Source organism: Oryzias latipes, chromosome 12 (genome assembly GCF_053564925.1).
Source record: "Oryzias latipes strain Hd-rR chromosome 12, Olatipes_Hd-rR_3.1".
Taxonomy (NCBI): Eukaryota; Metazoa; Chordata; class Actinopteri; order Beloniformes; family Adrianichthyidae; genus Oryzias; species Oryzias latipes.
The window spans coordinates 5,087,520-5,108,034 of record NC_136248.1 but is presented as its reverse complement, the minus strand read 5'-3'; the positions used below and the strand labels follow the sequence as shown (position 1 = coordinate 5,108,034).

The 20,515-nt window shown below is 39.8% G+C and overlaps 1 protein-coding gene across 5 annotated transcripts in view; it reads left to right on the top strand.

Annotated features, from left to right (window-relative positions):
• The window catches only part of cacna1bb (calcium channel, voltage-dependent, N type, alpha 1B subunit, b), a 226,665-nt gene that overhangs the window by 169,744 nt on the left and 36,406 nt on the right, over positions 1–20,515 (top strand). For all 5 annotated transcript variants that reach the window (XM_023960545.2, XM_078955700.1, XM_078955698.1 and 2 more), the window contains 9 exons: positions 4,518–4,614; positions 6,859–7,019; positions 7,151–7,288; positions 8,771–8,972; positions 9,212–9,376; positions 10,103–10,213; positions 12,122–12,205; positions 14,227–14,343; positions 17,310–17,375. In XM_023960545.2, coding sequence (XP_023816313.2) covers positions 4,518–4,614; positions 6,859–7,019; positions 7,151–7,288; positions 8,771–8,972; positions 9,212–9,376; positions 10,103–10,213; positions 12,122–12,205; positions 14,227–14,343; positions 17,310–17,375 — 1,141 coding nt within the window. The remainder of the gene's footprint in view (positions 1–4,517; positions 4,615–6,858; positions 7,020–7,150; positions 7,289–8,770; positions 8,973–9,211; positions 9,377–10,102; positions 10,214–12,121; positions 12,206–14,226; positions 14,344–17,309; positions 17,376–20,515) is intronic.

Sequence of the window (20,515 nt, the reverse complement as noted above, 5' to 3'; positions counted from 1 at the left end):
TCACAGATGCTCACAAGCGACACTGGTCAATCTTGATATAACTACACTGCACGATTGCGGTAGGGACGCAATACGATTGATGTTATGGTCAGCCTTTAATCAAGCACAAGTTCTTTGTAGCTTTATAGTTTGGTTTAGGTAAATATGCAGCAGCACAGTTGTGCTTGGATGAACTAAGAGCATCATGCTAACAGGTTTTTGTCTCCTCCTATGCACTTAAGCACAAGCTCTGGGTAGACTCCAGTTTGGATCTCAGTGCTCTGAACTGGTTCTCCACAAAAGGGGCTGTCTAGATGTCCAATAGAAACATTTTAATGAAAGAATGCAGAGTTTTTCAGGTTCTTAGAAAAGAAGCATCTCCTGAAGTGAAATCCAATAAAGCTTGACCTTCAGCGCATGTGAATGCAGAAACACACACACTGTCTTAAATGGTAATGGTAAATGGCGTATACTTATATAGCAATTTCTACCCTCTTTCGAAGGCCCAAAGCGCTTTACAGTCACAGTCCCATTCACCCATGCACTCACATATTCACACAGTGATGGCGGCTCAGCTGCCGAACACTGGCGCCAACCTCCCAGAGGTTGGGTGGGGTTCAGTGTCTTGCCCAAGGACACTTTGACACAGTCCTTTAACCGAACAAAGCGGGAATCGAACCTGCAAACCTTACGATTGTGGGTCGACCGCCCTACCGCTGCACCACGGCCCACTGTCTTAAAGACTGAAGCATCTCCTGATTCCATTTAAAACTGTCTCAACCATCCTTTCTGCTTCATCTGTATTTCAGTATTTCATTGAGTAATTTTTAGACAAAGTTTTTTTTTTCCCCCAGTTGTGTCCTCCCATCTGATCACGTGTCCTCATGTAGTAAATGTCCAACGATGTCTGTGGATCTTCACGCTTGTGGTTTCCGCTTTAAGTCTTTCTTCTTTGTTCTTTTTTCTATGCTGCTGTTTCCTGTGCTGTCTGCTTTCTATGTTGATTTTTTTCTTCATCAGATCACAGCAAAGCGTAACCAGGTGGGAACTGTCCCTCTCTGTCTTTTGCCTAAAAAAACCAAACAAAACCCTCAATCAACCCCCCCCCCCCCCCCTCTCCCCCACATGTGCCACGCAGAACAGTCCTTTAACCTCTAACCCTGAGCTGCTTGCAGTACGACCCCGTCTCCCGCCTTCCTTCTTGTAGAAAGTAGCTGGCTGTGCCAATATTGAGATCTCCAACCCAAAGCCAATATTGTTGACTTCACAGCTTGTAGGAACTTCTTGCAAAGCTGCTGCTATGTGCGAGTATGCATCTGCCAAAATTTCATGTCAAGTTCAAGTTAATGCTTGTTTATCAGTCTTGTGCCATCTCATATGACTTTTTCAAATTAGAGCAACTTTTTTATTGAAATAGGAACATATTTGGACCAAAAACAGTTTCAGAAGCTGTTGGGGAATAAAGGACTCAGCCAGGAGCTTCTGCCCTCTGAAAAGGTCTTTTTCTGTTCCTGTTGCGGTGTTTTTTTTTAATATCAAACCTAAAGATGGACAAATCTTGCACCAACTTAATTTACATTTTTATATCAAGCTGGACAGATGCGTATGGAAGCGTATTGTAATTATTAAAAAAAATAAAGGGTGTTTTTTGTTCTAATTTCTTGAGAACTACAACAGCAAAGAACTACAAACAGGGTGGACATTAACCTCATCTGCTCGTGAAAACCAGGAAAATAAAGATGAAAGGCCACAATGTGTCCGTGTCACAGACGTGATCCGTTTAGCTTGCGAAAATGCCAGTCTATTTTGTTCTTATTACTTACTTTATCCACAAACATTACAGATCCAAAACATTGGGGAAGTATTAAATATTTGACCAACATGAACTGTTGATTTTTGTTTGAGTCAACCCCGATGACAACGTTGAGCGCAAAACAGCAAAGCCTGTGGGTGACCAGGATGCTGTGCTGTGGTCAACTTTGTGGCACGCAGCCTGTTTTCCAAGATTTTTTTTTCATTTCCAAAATACTTTTTATACGTTTTTTTACTCTACGATCTGATTTTTTTCTTGTTTTTTGAGATTTTGTTGTTGTTGTTTTTCAAGATTTTTTTTTTGTTTCGAGTATTTTTTTGTTTTTCGAGAGACATTTTTATCTAACTTTTGATAACAATTTTACTTGTTTTTAAGATAATTTTATTAATTCTTTAAGTAATGTTTTAGGACTTCAACAATTGTATTCCTAAAGCTAAAAGATAATAACACGTTTACAACTTGCAATACTTGAACACGCTGGTTCCCTAAGTATGGATACTAGGGATTTCTGTTGAGTTGGTTTTATCAATAATGAGTACTTTTGATGTTTTAGAGAATATTTATGGTGAATTACTGATAAATTTAGAAAGTTTGTCTGGGGCGTTTTCGTCGACTTTGTTGACAGCCCCTGCCTGCCTCTGCCGCCTCACAAGCATCAACATCCAGACGAACCTCTCAGCTTAGAACAAGCAGATCATATTTATTGAAAAACTCTGGCTGTTACTCATTCTCTGCATGACCAAAAACAAAAATCCATACGCCCCCAATGTTTAATTTTTGTAGATAGAGTAAGTAGTAAGAACAAGACAGACTGGCGATTTCGTGACGAGCACATAAACAAGTTGGAGTTAGAGGGATGACTGCATTAGTATATCTGGCACCCTGAGATACATGGCCAGACCCGGCCTCTGTTTTCAGAACCGGCGAAGAGCTTCTGTCTGGATGTGAGATGTCATGCCTTAGAAATGAAGATGCTCTTCAAGCTGCCTAAAGACTCAAGCTGTCCTCACATGCATCACTGCAGAGCACGTCACACTCTGTGCTGATTCATGCTGCAACATGTGACCACACATGAACCCGCCCCCCATCTTCCTGGCCCTAGGCGCTTCAGGAAGCTTTTGGCAGACCGCTGTTGGCACGTAAACATGCTGAGGGTCCTTGAATATGCAGGCTGAAAGAGCATTTGCAGATTGCATGTCACAAACTGCAGGTTATCCAAGCATGAGAGCTGCATGCCATTCTGCTGGGCATTTTCCGTGTGAAAGAAAATGCCCCCCAGCAGGATGTTTGATGTAAAAACCTCCTAGTTCAAGGCCAACCCTTAACCAAACACATGGTAAAAAAAGTTAATGATTTCTTTCCAGCTGCATTTATTTTTCACTAAAGGCTCAAAGGTTTGTTTTCTGGTTGTTTGTGATGATGGTGTTAGAAATCCCTCAGTTGTGCTACACTGACAGACTATGAGGATGGGTGAGCCACCCCCCCCAATCTCCTTTAGAGCAACACCAGCAAGAAAACTGGAAAGCTGACTCATCTCCTTTTGTCCTCAAAACAGCAATGTGCTACCAAAGTTAGACAGGGTCTACTAAAAATAGTTTTTAATCAATTTTCTTTGTGGAGATTTTTGGTAAAAGTGACAAAAAACGGAAAGCTCTTGACATATTTTCCAAAGAAATAAAAAAAACATTTCAAAATAAGATATTTTAGGCTCCCGTTTAACTAAACTTTCAAATATGTGTTACTCGGGCAGATTGGAATGGGGACATGGGATGTATAAATCTTTTCTGAAATTAAAAAACAGATGTTTTTTAAAAAACAAAGAAAAAGAGGGGAGATTTGAGCATCCAAAAACTACCTCAGATAGAGAGAGAATTAACTAAAACTCCAATCAAACTTAATTTGAAAGCACTTTTTGTAGAGATCATCTGCAGGAAACGTGTTTTATAAAAGACAACAGTGTAGAAAAAGGAAACCCTGAACACACCCACACGCACACACACTTCTTTCTCTCTCTCGCACACATATATGCCTGTGGAACAAAAATCATCAATACAAGCATAGATGTTATGTTTGAATTCATTAACACGATTTTTGTAGTGTCAGTAAAAAAAGACTTTCATTACAGTGTAGAGTACATAAAACAAATTTACTGAGGGCATTGTAGTCCAACCTAAAGTAGTATTTTCCATTATTCCATCTTTTGTTTAGTGCAACTGTAAAGACATTATCATTGTTATTCACCAAAACCGTTTTTGAAACATTTATGATGTCCAGGTTAAAACACAAGAGGGAACAAATGTGGAAAAGAAGTCATAACAGAGGAAGAAAAAAGGGAGTGGTAGAAACAATTAGAAGGAAAATAAACAATAAAGGAAGAGAGTTAAAAAGTATATACAGGGAAAAAAATAAAAGATTTAAAAGATGACAGGTTAAAAAAATGGGTAAGTAAAAGCAGCTGTGGAGAGCTGTACTCACAAAAAGACATAGAACATTTGGAGTATAAACAGCAGCACAATTTCTAATAGAATAAAATATTATCTGTGAATAAAGAACAAAAAGATTCACAAAAGTTCACCACAGCCAACAAGAACGAAGAGAACATTGTGAATTATAGTCAGCCGAAGAAAAACCCACCAACATCAGCAGGCTAAAACCAGAAACAAACAGAGTTATAGAAACATCCTCCTGACTGCTACTGAACACTAACTGCACTGCTTCCACGCAGGGGGACCAAAGGCAAGGACATCAACACCATCAAGTCCCTCAGGGTCCTGCGAGTCCTGCGGCCGCTCAAGACCATTAAACGGCTGCCTAAGCTGAAGGTACGGGAAGAAGATGTGCTGAATATTCCAGGGCTCCACAGCGAGGCACTAACATCAGACCAATGCACTCACAGGGAGGCTGATCATCAACCAACGCTTGTACTCTTACTGGGGAGAAACACGGCCTTCAGAACACAAACACACTAAATGTACAGTGTACTCTTAGTGTGCTTGGTTGTGCTCAGCACAGGAATGCCGGAGGGTTGGAAATAAAAAATAAAGACAGGCAGAGGACATTGAAGAGTTCATCAGGCATGCCAGGATTCACGGTTTTATGAAACCAAGGACATTCATTCCCACTCTGTACTTTCATTTCACAAATATTTTTACTTACACAAGGGCTGGAGATCCAGCCTACCATCCTGGCTGTTTCTGCAGCTCTCCCTAGACTTTGTGTCGCCGATTACCTGATTAGACGTGTTCAGTCAATCAGAATGAGGAGCCACATGAGTCATCAAATCATCAGCAATGAGGAGAACTGAAAAAACAGGCAGGACAAGAGATCCCCAGGACCAGCAATGGACAGCCCTCACTGACAGTAAAATAACACACATACTGGTAGATTTAGTAGTAGACTTATGGCGAACAAAAACACTTATTTTCCTGACTTACATCTCTAAAATAAATAATTCCAGAGAATCCTCTGAAGAAACTCCTTAAATTGAAACAAAGTCATTTAGGTATGATGAGGAGAACAGCTGCTAAGCTGGACCAAAAACATATTCACAATCTAGAAAGGCTGTGTGTGTGCTCATGAGTTCTTTTTCCTTTGCTTCTGTTTGTATTTGTAAGGCCCCTTTTGAAGATGAACTAATACTTCTAAACAGAACTATATGTGTGACGAAAGCTGCACTCAAATCCTGTGGGGGACTGTTAAACAATTACATAAGTCTTTTTGCTGTGGACAATCATCCTCTTGTTATGGTTTCAAATTTCTGAAAAGCATTTTGAATTGTGTTAAAATGGTTATATTAATAGTAACAACATGATCTGATGCAGGCTCTTCTGCAGGACTGCTGCTCTCTTCAATAACAAACAGCTGAGCCTCTTCAGAGGAGCTCATCAAGTTCTTCTTGGGCATCAGCCTGCTCTTCTTCAAATCGTCCTCTCTTGGGAACTACCTCCACATTTTTGTACTTGCACCGCCCTTAAGATTTTTGGCAAATGACTGAAGTGAAATATTCACACATGTTGATGTTTACAAAGTTTAGTCCACTTGAAAAAAGGGCAACAAGAACGAGAAATGAAGTAAGCCAATGGACTTTCCTGAGGTGAATGTGCCCTATATGGCAACCTCTACTCTACGCCTTAATTAATGGGTTTACTAGAAACAAAATTCCTGCTTATTTATAATGAAAAAAATGCAACATTACTATTATAACAATAAACAAATACATTTTTTGTAAAACGGTTTTATTAGTAAAAAGTACAGTAAAACTTTTGCTTGTCTCCTAACACAGACACTTTTGGTAAAATAAATTATTAAAAAAAGAGCATAATTATTGAATAAACTTTATCCAGCAGAACTGGAACTTTGGCCATAAATAGTTTTTTGCTGAACCTTCTCTCGCCATGTTCAACAGTTACTGAAGATCACATGTCAGGAAAATCCGGCTAAAGTACTTCATTTAACTGATATGTGTGAAGAAATACACACACTCCTACACACACACACCTCACAAATGTGTTTTAGCTCACAAGCAAAAGTTTAATTTGAGACTCTACCGAATTCGAACACTTTTAGATTGTCTTCCTCAGAATTTTTTGTAATGGTCAATGGCTTAAGCCTGAGTATTTAGTAAAACAGTCTTTAATTTATTTAGTTCATGTTTTTAAACAGGTTTTTAGTAGAAGACTCTGGACTATGAACATTTTTTTTTACCTTTGAATCTGGAAAGACCTCGTGCTAAAATAACCTCAATACTACGGAGCAAGTATTTACATAAAAGTATATAAAAAGTAAAAAGTTAAATAATCACTAGTTATCGGTGCACATCAGAACATGTTTACTTCTTTGTCCCTTTAGGGGCTCCATAGAACACACTTCAGTTGGTGGTTTAATTGTGAAGGAAGCTCACAATCTACATGACTTAAAGGTCCATGTGTAATTACAGAAAATATAAGCGATTAGCAAACATTACATTTTTCTTTGGGTTCCAAGCAAAGGATTAGCTGACAAATCTCTTTTGAACACCCGTCAAAGATGTCCTGTTGACAGCCATTTGCTGTGTGTGTTTTTTCCAGGCTGTGTTTGATTGTGTCGTAAACTCTCTGAAGAACGTCCTCAACATCCTCATCGTCTACATGCTCTTCATGTTCATCTTCGCTGTTATCGCGGTGCAGCTCTTCAAGGGTAAATTCTTTTATTGCACGGACGAGTCCAAGGGCCTGGAGAAGGACTGCAGGTGTGTGACTAAAAACCTCCCTTTTATTCTATCCTGCTTCAGCTGACCTGTGTCTGCTCCCAGAGCTCAGTCAGTCACGGTTATCACACAGACCCGCTCTTCTGCTCCTTTTTCTCTTTTCCTTATTCCAGGGGTCAGTTTTTGGACTATGACCGAGACGACGTGACGGCTCAGCCCAGAGAATGGAAGAAGTACGAGTTTCACTATGATAACGTCCTCTGGGCCTTTCTGACTCTCTTCACCGTGTCCACTGGAGAAGGCTGGCCCGTGTAAGTCCAGATAGACACGTCTGCTCCTGAAATATGACTAATGAGTCGAACACATGAAAGCCAACAATGGCCAGCTTTCATCTCATAAACTCCCAGTCCTGCAGGCTTTATTTTCTCTCACAAGTAATTCATCCTGAGACAAACTGAGCTCCATTTGAGGCAACAGCACAGTGAAGATAAAACCCAACTGGTTTCTTCCAGGCTTAATTACTGCATGTTCTCTGGGGATGCAATCAAGGCGCATTGATTCAGCGGTTCCGAGAGAAACCAGTCTGACTCAAAGAACCGAAGACTCACTCATCACCGATATCATCCTTGTTAACAAATACTAACACGTTTCTGCTTATTTCCTTCATTTTTTCCGGCCAGCAGGTCAAACCAAGGTTGATGGGCTGATTTAATGAATAGTGATGCCCCAAAGTTTAAATTCAGCCATGATCATAGGAGAACCATACACACATTTTGCTGTCTTTTCAAAAGAGCCATCAGTTATGTATCAAAGACAATTAGAGACAAAATCCAATGAAAACTATACTTAAACGAATGTTAAAGTGTAAACATAACTTAATCTTTAAAGACCCATGCAGATGAAAATGGTGTTTTTGGTATTTTTAACATATTCTTGTGGCATTTTTCTGATGATGGAGGATATATATATATAAAGAAAATTTAAAGTATTTCTTTATTTAAATAGTTGTGAATCAGGAGCAGATGAAAATATGCCATTCGAAGAAGTTTGTAGTTGTGAGGTAAAAGCTCCTATCGGCTGGCCACAAGCATTGTGCTCCGCTTCATTCTGATGGATTCATTTGTAAACAAATAGATCCATGAACGTCTTTGTTTTCCTCGTCTGAGCTGGAATCTGGATCTAAACTGTACGTCTGCATAGTTCAAATGTTGTTCACCATTTTTGTTGCATCACTAATGTTAGGTTGGGGCTGTAAGGGGCTGTAAGCTAGTGGGAGAGTTTGTAAACAAAGGGGGGGTTACTATGCATCAACAATCCCACCCACAACTCAGAGGTGAATTGCTAATGAATTTCTGCTGCTCTGCAGAGACTCTGTCCTAGAAAACGACAAAGGTTTTAAATTTGGCTAAAAGAAACGGCATTATCATAAATAAACGACCACTGGAAATGACTTTAAAACCAAAACATCTGCTCTTTAACACTCCCCCCACCCAGCTGACTTTACAGGCATATAGAAAAATGTGGTCCCTGATGTAAAACGTTTTCAGTTTTATCATTCTGTCTTCCATTAGGCGGAATTATGGCAACAGAAAAAAACTTCTTTCAGTGATTTAATGGCTCTTGATGTTAAGGACTTAAGGAGATATTTAAAGCTTTAACAAGCACTTGGAGGCTTTGATCATGCAGAGTGTGTGTGTCTAGGGTGGGTTAGATTCTCAGGGTGGAGAATTTTATAAATAACGTCTTTATTCCCTCCTGCTGCATGGTTGAAATTAACCTCTTCACCTCTGCAGGGTCCTAAAACACTCTGTGGATGCCACATACGAGGATCAGGGACCCAGCCCAGGCTTCCGCATGGAGACCTCCATCTTTTACGTGGTCTACTTTGTGGTCTTTCCTTTCTTCTTTGTCAACATATTTGTGGCCTTGATCATCATAACCTTCCAGGAACAAGGAGACAAGGCCATGTCGGACTGTAGCTTGGAGAAAAATGAGGTGAAATAAACAGTCTGACTCTGATACATACTAACAGGTCAGATCATATCTGCCGAAATAACATGACGTTGATGCTCTAAAAAATTCTCACCAACCAAATACTTCCAATTGGTGAAAGAGCCAAAGTAGATAAAGACTTTATCTTCTTTGTGCTCCTTTCTTTTGTTTTAAAATGTCATATCTAGCCTGAGAGTGAAGCTCTTTTATTGGAAGCGTTCACACCATTTCTCTGCCAACAGAGGGCCTGTATTGACTTTGCCATCAACGCCAAGCCCCTGACACGTTACATGCCAGAGAACAAAAAGTCCTTCCAGTACAAGATGTGGAAGTTTGTGGTCTCGCCGCCGTTTGAGTATGCCATCATGACTTTAATCGCTCTTAACACCATTGTGCTAATGATGAAGGTGGGTTTCTTTTCCTCCAGGGTAAACTTCTTTTCAAATAGAAAATGGTAAAACAGTCACAATTGCACCAAACAATAATTTTACTTTACTGCTCAGCTGGTTCCATTTCAAGTCTCTGATGTCAGTGCTTCATTATTATCTCATCTGATGTATCATTATGCAGCATATACTGTATGTCCACCTAGAGGGTGAGAACAGCAAAGTACTCAGGCACAGACAGAGCATGGAGTCTATTGAGTTCCTAACCCTTAGTTCCATCAACGCTACAGTAAGAAAATGGATTGAACAGGTCCTTGTTTGAAATGGAGACCATTTGTATTGGCCAAAGATGTTCCGCTGGCCGTAATACGTAATATGTCCTAGTGGCTTCCAGGCTCCAGTGATCAAATGCTGAGGATGAGGCATTTAACTTTTCACCAGATCTGATCTGGAGGTAAAAAGACACAGTAAGGACTAGTAAAGAAAATTACCAACACTAACCCAGAAAATGTATAAACTCTATCTAAATACATTTTAATTATAAGATAATCACCTGTGATAATTATGGACTGTAAGCCAGTGGGAGAGTGTGTAAAAAGATGGGTGATAGGAAGTGGGGGCGGTATTTCTCCCTCTCTTTAACACAAGATAATCAGAGTGGGACTATAAGGGAAACTTATGTGTCATTTCCACACACACCCTAATAAAACTGTAATTGAAGTGTGTTTTTCAACCCCCGCCCCCCAGTTCTATGGAGCGCCAGACCTGTATAAGTCAATGCTGAAGTACCTGAACATCGTTTTCACTGGCCTCTTCACACTGGAGTGCATCCTCAAGATTATTGCCTTCAACCCACTGGTGAGCCGCTGAGCCCGTGTGCTGCCAAACGCCGGCTCACTGCTCACGCTGGCGTTTGGACTCACTTAAAGCAGGTCTTGTCCAACTGTCACTGCAAACACAAACAGACAGATCTTTTGATTGACCCATTGTTTGAGCCAAGAAATGAATCATATGAAAACACACTTTTATGTAATTATCATTTTTGTTATCAAAGCCGGTTTAATTTTACACAGTTTAGTTAAATGTCACGCTACTGAACTGTAATGTAATGAAAAATCATGATCTTTGACTTGCAGGGATTTTTCTTAAAGGAGGAAAATATGATTTATTCATGTACTAATGAACAGGATCTGTTATTGCCCTAAAATAACAAAGACAGGCTGCAGAGAGACAGGAAGGATAAATCTTTCCCCGTGGTGAGGCTTTTCATTGACAGTCCTGCTCCATTTACAAGGCCCATTTATTAAATAGCTTTTCTCACACGCCACTTACCTCCACCTGCTTGGCTGTGGCGCTCACGTCTGGCTTTATGAATGCTCTGTTTCTGCAATTGCTGACGTGTAGCTGCCGCTCCAGCCTTCACCAGCAGGAGCTGAAGGCAGATGCTGATCTATGTGCACGCCGTGCCATTTTTTTTAGGTTTTTGTTCAATTAATTTAAATCACATCAACTCAAATTCCTTTTTATGTAACCCCTTTATCACAATTTTGCATCTCGAAATTATCCAATAATCCAAATATAAATTATCCAAAAATGAAGCCATGGGCACACAGAATTTCAATGAAAAAATCCCATACACAAATAAATTAATTAAAAATAATAGCAAGGAATTAAAAAGAGCCCAGAAAACTGTCAAATAATTAAAGTACATGGTAGACACTTGAGTTAAAAGATATAAAGTAAAAGTTTAAGTTTTCAATTTATAACATAGTTAAATATGAATGAACTACTTATTAATCCAATGAATGTAAAAAAAATGTTAAATGGATAAAACTAGTAACTGTCACTTAATAAAAGCAAAAAACATTTGCAAAACAATATGTAAAAAATATAATAATAAAATTGGTAATAATAATATCTCTTTTAAAAGGGGACAGTGCAATTTTAAAAGCCACATGATTGAACATGGTTTAAATAAGTCAGAATAACCCACAGGCTAGTTTTCATCTGTAGCACCTGGCCATGATCTTAAAAAGCATAAATACAAATACTAAGTTCACATACAAACACTTTCTATACAAACAGATAAAACCCGACATCATAAAACGACATTTATAGCATTAAAACAACACAACATGTAGTCACAGCCTCCAAAACATATTTGTCTTTTAGTGCTGAGAGCTACAGAAGATGACAAGCCATTTTCATTTTTTTGTGAAGCCCTTGAATGTTGTTGGCAACTTGACCTCCCCAGGTACTGAGTTCCAAGCACTGGTGCTCCTTACCGACCAAGCCGATTTACCAAAAGTGCTCCTGCGCAGAGGAATCTAACCGTCACGCTAACAGAGCTTCAAGCGATATGCTTAAGGCTGTACCTTTGATTGACGAACTGCCAGAGGATCCAGAGCCAATATTTATGCAAAATGCATGAATACACCCTACAAGCAAAATTAAAATAGTCACAAGACTCTTAGAATCTCCAATCTCCTTTTAAATCTACCTGAAGTCCTTAGATCCTCACAGTATTTGTAATGAGGTCTTGAGTTTCTGGGTTGACTCTGGAAATGGAGGACTCTTGGATCTTCATAAACTAAAACTAACAAAGTTAGACTAACCGAGACTGTCAGAACAAATTAGTGAGATAATCTAAGGATTTTATCTTTCTAGGAATTAGTGCCAAACTTAAAACAGTTACATTTGATCAGACATTCTTTAAGTTACAATTCAAATGTTTAACCTTTCTTTTATTTATTTTTTTTGTCGCAGAACTACCTGAAGGAACCCTGGAACGTCTTCGACTTTGTGACTGTGATTGGAAGCATCACCGACATTTTGTTCACAGAGATAAATGTAAGAGCTGCAGGCAGAGTGGGTCGTAGAAAGTATCGCTGTGTATGTTTGAAGCTTTGCCTCACGCTGCAGAAGCACACTCGAAGTAGATAGAGACAGATCAGGAAAACTGTAGTGAAAGACGTGTAGAAGTCTGGAAGCAGTTTGCTTGATTGTGATGTCCGAAGCCTCTGAGGAGTTAATCTGAAGCATCCCTCTGTCTCACTACTTGTGGACAACCTGTGTGCACTCTTGCTAGGTGCAGTCATTACAAGCATCACACCAAAATGAAAGGGAGAAAGGCTGTAACAAGCATAACAACCCAAACAAGACAGTATTGAAACTCCAAACAATATTAATAAAAAGTAAATTTAGTATGGCATGGTTTCAGCTCTGCAAACGTCGTTACTTCAAGCTGTTAAAAAAATTATAGGTGGCTCTTAAAAAAACGAAAATGCGCCTTATATGTTGATTAATTCTGGTTGTGCTTAGTGATTTTGATGCAATTTTGAGAGGTACACGGCGCTCTGTCAAAATGTTTGGTTGGGTGTTTTGTCAATACATTAACATGGCTAAGACGTAGCGTGCTGAACTTTTTTTTTATGTGTTACTAACAGGGTTGGGAGTTAGCGTAGTTGCTATAACGTTTGTTTTAGCGGAATGAGTATGTTTTTTTTCCAGATTGCAAAGAAGGTTGAGAGTTACAGGTATTGTGAATATGTTAACGTGGGTAGAGTTACTGGAACTCTGTTAATAAAGTCTGATTGACCTCGGTATCACAGTTGGATCCAAATGCAGCAGGTTTATTAGCTTAGCTAAAAGTCCACAAAGCTAAATCAGGGTCAGGAAGGCCGAAGTCAATAACAGGCATGAGATCATCAGAGGAGAGGCAGGGTAGTCAGGATCCAGGCGAGAGTCGGGGCAGGCGGCAGGCAAACAGAGTCAGAAACAGGGCCGTGAGACAAAAGATCAGGTCCATATTTAACGCTCGGTGGGGAAGGCAGAGTGGCACAAACAATAGAGCTCAGGTTAGTGCAGTGCTTAAGTATGCTGCAGGTGATGAACAAATGAGAGTTAGGTGTGTGCGCTGGGGATGCTGGGAGCTGTCATGTGGCTAGAACTCGGGAGACAATTCTCGCTGGTTACCAAAGGGGGAGATAGAGCTCTGACTTCTGACAGACGGACTTACCTCTGACTCTTTTGCTTAAAGCACTTCATTGTCATAATATGACATCATTTCAAGAATAGACCATTCATTGATGGTGTGTCTTATAATATGCTGTGTCCTATAGTGCGGAAAATACGGTAACTTTTGCAAAGATGCCTGCCTCACTACTATTCGAGAAAACCCTGCCAAGCAGACTTCTATAACGTCAAACTTTGACTTTAAAACATTTAAACCAATCACTGGCTTTAAGTCTAGTAGAGGTTTCTCTGACCTGGCAGAAAATACTACTAATAATACTAATCATAATACATAATCCTAAAATGAAGCCAAAGCAGACCGGGAGCAGTTACCGCCGTTACCGACACAAAGAGGAAGTGTTTGTGTTACTGCAGCTCTCTCGGTGTTTGCGTTTTTCTTCATGCCGTCACTAGTCTTCTTCTCTGTCTCCTTTCTGGCTTTACTCCCGTGTTTCTGTGTGGCTGTTTGTGTCTTTGCTGGCGCCTGTGCCCTCACTCTGCTTCCTCTGTCACATCTGGCACCTTCAGACGGTAAGTGGCTTTTCTTGTTGGCTGCTGACTTCTTTTCAATTCCCCTGTCAGTGTGTGTGTCACTTTCTGCCTCAGTCTTAGTCTAAAGTGTCTGCTAAATCCTCAGTGTCAGATAATACACACATCTGAGAAACTCAGCAAATTAGTGACTGAGCTGAAGCCTGATGACATTACCATAAGATATACTGTCTAACTGTGTCGCACTAAAACTAAGATCTGCATAGAAATGTGTTAACTAGACTGGAAGCTGTCTTTGATTTGTTTGTTTTTTAGCATTTCAATCCTTATTTTTTTTTAAGTAATTTTGACTTTTTCTCCTTCAATAGAACAAGATGATAAACCTGAGTTTCCTGAGGCTGTTCAGAGCAGCTCGCCTCATCAAGCTGCTGCGGCAGGGCTACACCATCCGCATCCTGCTGTGGACCTTCGTTCAGTCTTTTAAGGTGGGATCACACTGCTGAACCTGAAACCCACTTTTTCTTAGAAACTCTCTAGTCTCCTCTACTGAGCGGAGCACTGTTTGTTCCAATTGGTAAACACGGAAATGGATTTACAAAGATCGGGGAAAGAACTGGTTGTGAGTTCATTTGAAATTTTGTATTTTGACTTGACTTCCACATGAAAGCTGCGATACAGAAATATGTAAAAAACAAAAACAAACAAAGAAGTCCATAAAACCTAATGTTTAGGCCGTAGGTCGATAAAGATCTAGTATGTTTGGGTGTCAAGCAAGCCTTGGTCTCGACACTAAAGGTAAATAAATGCAGGGACCATGCCAAAGGGTGGAGAACAGGGTGGAGGAGGGCCGGAGAATGTGTTGAGAATGTGGAAAAACATACATCCATTAATTTAAAGCGGAAATAAAAGCAGAAAAATAATAAAATAAGAATGTGCTAAAACTGCCCAATGGTGAATGACAAAGTAATAAATGTAATAAATGTAAAAAATACATTTATTACTATTTATTCTGGTTTTAACGCTAGTAATAGATGCATATCCCTGTTTTAATTTTGATGCGCTTTTTAATTAGCTGCAAATGAATTGATTCTAAATTCTTGTTTTCAATGACCCATTAATGCACTTTTTATTTATTTATTTATTTTTCTTCTTTTGTTAGAAAATGAAATCACAGTAAATACTTGTTTTAATGTATGAGTGATGCACTGACCGAAGAGCACTTTTTGAATTTTGTTGTACCAGTGACAATTACAACAAAAAAACTACTAAGTGCAAAAGTCATGTTTGATGAGTGACATGCACAGTAAAGTAACAGCAGCCCAGATTTCCTGGAAGCAAGGTACTTCTTCCTCAGTGAAATTAAACCAAAGCTTTACAACATTTGGCTCAGCTGTATTTGTAAGCAAGGACAAAAGGGAAGGCAAAAATTGTTCGGAAGAGCACGGTGGTGAAAAGAAAAACATTGAATAATTTTTTTTAATTGAAAATATAAAAAAACATCTCTGAAAGGCAAGAAATAAAAATGACTTACTGTATATTTCCCTTACGAAGGGGTTTTGCAAGAAAGCAGAGGCCCAGCTCATATATGTGGAGGGGCGTAGCGATCAAAGCCTGAAGGCCCTGTCCCCTTTGAGCTTAACCTGTGACCGCAGCTCTTTCAAGAGCCGCCTCATGGTAGTAAACTGTTGGGCACCAAATGAAAGTGAAATCCTCACAGAAATACAGAAAAAAAGAAAAGAAAATTCAAGGATGTGCAGAAAAATGAAAGAACTGTACAGTTTAGTTCAAGTGAGTCGTAAAAAGAATTGAGTTGAGTGTTTCAAATCCAACTTATCTCCTTCAGAGATCCAAGTCGGGATCAGTTATTGATTGGTGACTAAATGTCTAGATAATTTGCTGCGGTCATTGGAACTAAACCTCAAACCAGCAGCAGAACGGTTCTTGTCCAATGAGTCAGGTTTGTGGAGAGTGGAAGGTTACTTTGAGTAATGTTCTGTCGGAAGACTTCAGAAATTAGTCTCAAGGAAAAGCGATCTATAGATCTGACTCATAGACAGTGTGGCATTTTCCAAGTAAAGGTCAATATGACTTGCAATGATGTTCTTTTTGAACTCAGTGCTAGTCCAGTATGTTGTGATTTACATAGATCCCCCATGTCTGATCATGCTGATCATAATCCAGCCCTAACACAAGTCAAAACCCCAGGTCTGAGTCCAGTGGAGCATCTGTGGGAGCCAAATACACGGATCCTCACCTGTAATGACACTTAAACGATGTGATATTGTCAGATACGACAATATCATGGTTGGGTTGTCCATGGTAGTTTCCTTGGCCTCTCAGTGGTTTATAGCAATGTAAACATTTGTTATCCACTGAATGCATGCATGAACAGTTGCCTTATTTACCTTTATGGTTTAAGTGTATGTGTGCACGATGATCTGAATCCTATAAATCGTTATTAAATAAGTCCCATGTGGTCACAATCCACCCATACATCCCAGTAAACAAACCCAAGAAATCCTTTTCGGGCCATTGGTTTTTGTTGCCTATCCCAGCAACTTTTGGGCGAAGGCGGAGTTCAACGTAAACACATAAATCGAAGGCGGAGTACACCATAAACAGGTCCCCAATCTGTCTTGGTGCCAATTAACTTATGAAACATGTTGTTGGACTGTGGGAGGGAGCTGGAGTGTCTGGAGAAAACGCACACATGTACGGGGAAAACATGCAAACTCCACACAGAAAGAACCTCGTAGGGATTTGAACCAATGACTTATTGCTGTGAGGCAACCACTACACCACCACGCAGTCACATGAGAACACTATTTTAAAATGATATCACTGATCAAGCTACACCGGGGTGTGGAGACCTATGAGCTCATTTCCACACCCCTGTTAATGTCAGAAGGACAAAATCAAATCATCCTGGAAATCTGCTGAAGACTGAAGACAGACGTCAGACAAAGGCTCCAGAAGAGTAGCAGAACTCTCTGGAACCGCCCTGGATGTCTATCAACAGAACACGGCAGTTGGGACTTCCACACGGAGACACTTTGCTCAGAAATGTTCCCAAGGAGGGTGGAGTTTTATAAGGAGTGCAGTGGGTTTATCGTCAAATCCTTTAAACCCAATGAGCATGGACAGCAGTGTCAAATTGAGAAAAAGGAAGCTCTTTAATTACAGCAAATGTTGGCCTCCTCCTCCTTGCAGTCGTATAAATAGTCTGTTAAAAGAATCAACCCTGGCGGTCAAAGTGACTGCTCTGGTTTCTAAAGAGGACTCTGAAATCTTACAGGGGGGCTCATCCTCTGTGGAGAATCAGATTAGTGAGTCTGCATGCAGAAAGGGAGGCAAGATGAGAGCAGAGGCCGAGCATGAGTTCATGGGAGCTGGGAAAGGAAATGTGTGTGTGGTTTCTGCTGCAGCATCTTCAAACTCTGTTTGTTTGCAGGCTCTGCCATACGTCTGCCTGCTCATCGCCATGCTGTTCTTCATCTACGCCATTATCGGGATGCAGGTCAGTGGAGACGACCAGCACAGGAAGAAACACTAACTCCTTTTTAGAACTACTGTTTGGATGCCCTTATAATTGAATTGGTTAGTTCACAAGGGGCCCAAGTCCACAATTTTTCTAAATAGAGATATTATATGTATATCTATGGTCTTCAAGGGAAAAGCTATCTGATTATGTGCAAAAAAAGTCCCAAGTCTGTTGTAATGTATTGACTATGCTTGACATTTAAAATGCATTACGTGCAAAATTCCTGGACTTGGGCCTCTCTTGCATGGGTTTAGCTTTATCCCATAGATGGCAGCACTGTTATCCAATATCACAGTGCCCCTTTTAAATTCAAGAAGGGCCCAAGTCCAGAGACTTTAGTTTGCTAGTCCTTTGAAATGATAAAAGTGAGGTGCTTCATATTATAGCATTTGTAAGCCATGAACTGGTGCTAAATCTGGGTAAAGTAATAATCATTTGGTGTGGCCTCCTTTTAAGCTATGCAATTAAAATGACTTCCTGGAAAAACAAACCTCTTGGACTTGGGCCCCTTTTGAACTAACCGATTCAATTGGGGAAAAAAAAGACTCCAAGACAAGTAAGTCATCTTTAAATCCAGATATCCCAGGGATTTTTGTTTTCAAATCAACTCAACAAAGCAGATCCTGTTTGACAAAATGAGAGCAGGAATTTCTTCAATCGATGCTTTTATATTTTAATTTAATTTTACTTGCTTTTTCTTTGTAAACAATCAGAAAGGTCAAAATATTGAAACAAATGAGATGACACAGAGTCCATTATCAAACAAGCACAGTATGGAGTGGGTGTGGGGGGCTTTGAGCTGTGGGGCGCCATCAATTTAGCAAACCTCATTTAATCAAAACAACTCAGGTACTTGTCTGAGTTGCAAAACAACTAATAGTAATAATGAAGAAGAGGAGGCCAGGTTAGAGCTGCACATCTGGCTCTGCAGGCATTCCTGCTGTACACAGGAACCTTCAACACATGGGGGTGTTGGATGGGAGCATCAATGAGACAAACAGTGCTTATCAATAGATAACTATTAGTCAAATTGTACAAAACAACACATTGATAAAAATACAGATGTACGTGAAAGGTTTATGATGGCAACATTCAGTCAGTAATCTGGGGTTTACTGGTCTCCATCCTGACAGATGGAGAAGGATCTTCCTGGACTTCCTGGTCAGAAAAAAATAGAATTAGGGTGTATTCAGGCTGGACACATTTGGTTCATTTAAGTGAACCAGAGTTTGTTTCCCCACGATATTCCAAAACACATTTTCAGTCTGTATACACCCAGGCGTTCCGTGGTCCAGGACAGCCACGTGTCCTGGTCCAAGCGGTTCCTGGACCAGGATCAGTAATCGTTCTCAGACCCATCTTTTGAGGTGGTCTTGGTTAGTTTCCAAACGGAATGAGATTTGGTTCGCTCTGAGATCCCTCAGTCTGAATACGCTCTGTGCTCGGAGTGGAACAACTGGACCAAAACGTCCGCCATCATGACGCCGGGCATCACGGGATGTAAACAGTGTAGGAAGGAAGCAGCCATGAGCCTCAGAAAAACATTAGGAAAACGATGAGACACGGTGACTCATTGAAATGTAGTCGTATGAATGCTAGCTTATTAAAACAACTTTTAACGTGACATACATTGACCTCACACTGCTTTTCTGACAATCTCTGTGTCATAAACACTTATCAGCATACCCTCTTAACCGATGCATGGCCTTTCAGCATGCCTCCACCGTACCAAAGAGGCAGGTAAAAAGGGTTATACCTGATGTGGATACAGATGTTTAAAATTGGTCAGTGAAATGCAAAATTTGAATAAGTGATTGCAAAAGGACTTCCATTGTTCTGTCTCTTGTTGCTTTGCCCCGCCCTTGTAATTCTTGACCAATGACTCAAATTAAAGCAGACTCAGTCCAGACCAATGGACTCCCCCAATCTGAAAAAAATGCATAAATTCTAGGAAAATATGTACCACTTTCTGTTTTGCTGAATGAAAAGTGTTTGGATATCACAACTGAGCTTCTGGGCTGTGCAGGGAGGCACAGCCCAGAAGTGTTTGTTGTTCTTAAAAACCCACATAGAGGAGGTCCTAAGTAAGTGAGCTGGAACTGCGTCCCTGTTCCTGTGTCCCTGCGTTTGTCTGAGCCTGACATTGTTAAAATGCCTTCAATTATTATTTTCTTTTAAAAATTCTGGTAGAGGCAGTAAAACACATCTGTCAAAAATTGTATTAAAACTATTTCCACAGCCACAACTCTTTTTTTTTTTAACTCAAGGACAGTTTGCTGTTGCAAATTGGAAAATATAAAAAAACATTTATTGCTCAGGTAAATTTGTGCAGTCAAAACATTTTTTTAACTCAGATTTAAGGTCTTCAAGTGGATTTTCTGATGTTGTTTTTTTTTGTATGTGATTTTCTATCACTTACTATTTAAAACCCTTGTGCCATCTTAGATGACCCCACCCTTATATTGACGTGTTCTCCCTACCATGACAAAGATGGATAAAGGTGGAAAGATTTCATGTCATCCATGGACACCAGTGAAGATCACAAATCATTGAAGAAAAAAGGTTCAGAGCACTGTCTAGTGGGTCTAGATGACCCAACTCCCAATGTTAAAGTGTCTAGGATAGCACAAGGGTTACTTAACCTACTATTGGGATGACAGACTGTCGGTTTCTTTTTAAATGGGCAAGCCTATGATATCAGGAAGGATTCAAATACTTACTCACTAAAACAAAATTATAAATATTATTTGCATTATTTACCTTTCTTTTCATTTTTTGCTGCACATTCTAAAATGTTCTGCAAATATGAGCAACAACATCTGCTTTAAAACAAAAATACTAACAGAAATTAACAATGTTTAGATTTATGTATGACACAACCCGAGCTCTTCAGAATCTGTCTCTCCTCAATTAAAAAAAAAAGGTTAAATTGTCTGAAGTCAGTATTTTCTGTTTCTTTATGTCGGTTTAAGTCAGTCAACTAAACTCAGTGGCTCTCAAACTTTTTTGATACTACCCCTCCCAAGCTTTGGTTTTTCCTGCCCTCCCAACATGCTCACCCTCCAAACAGATGTTTTTTATTCAACACAGTGATCGGTACATCTTCAAAAAAAGGT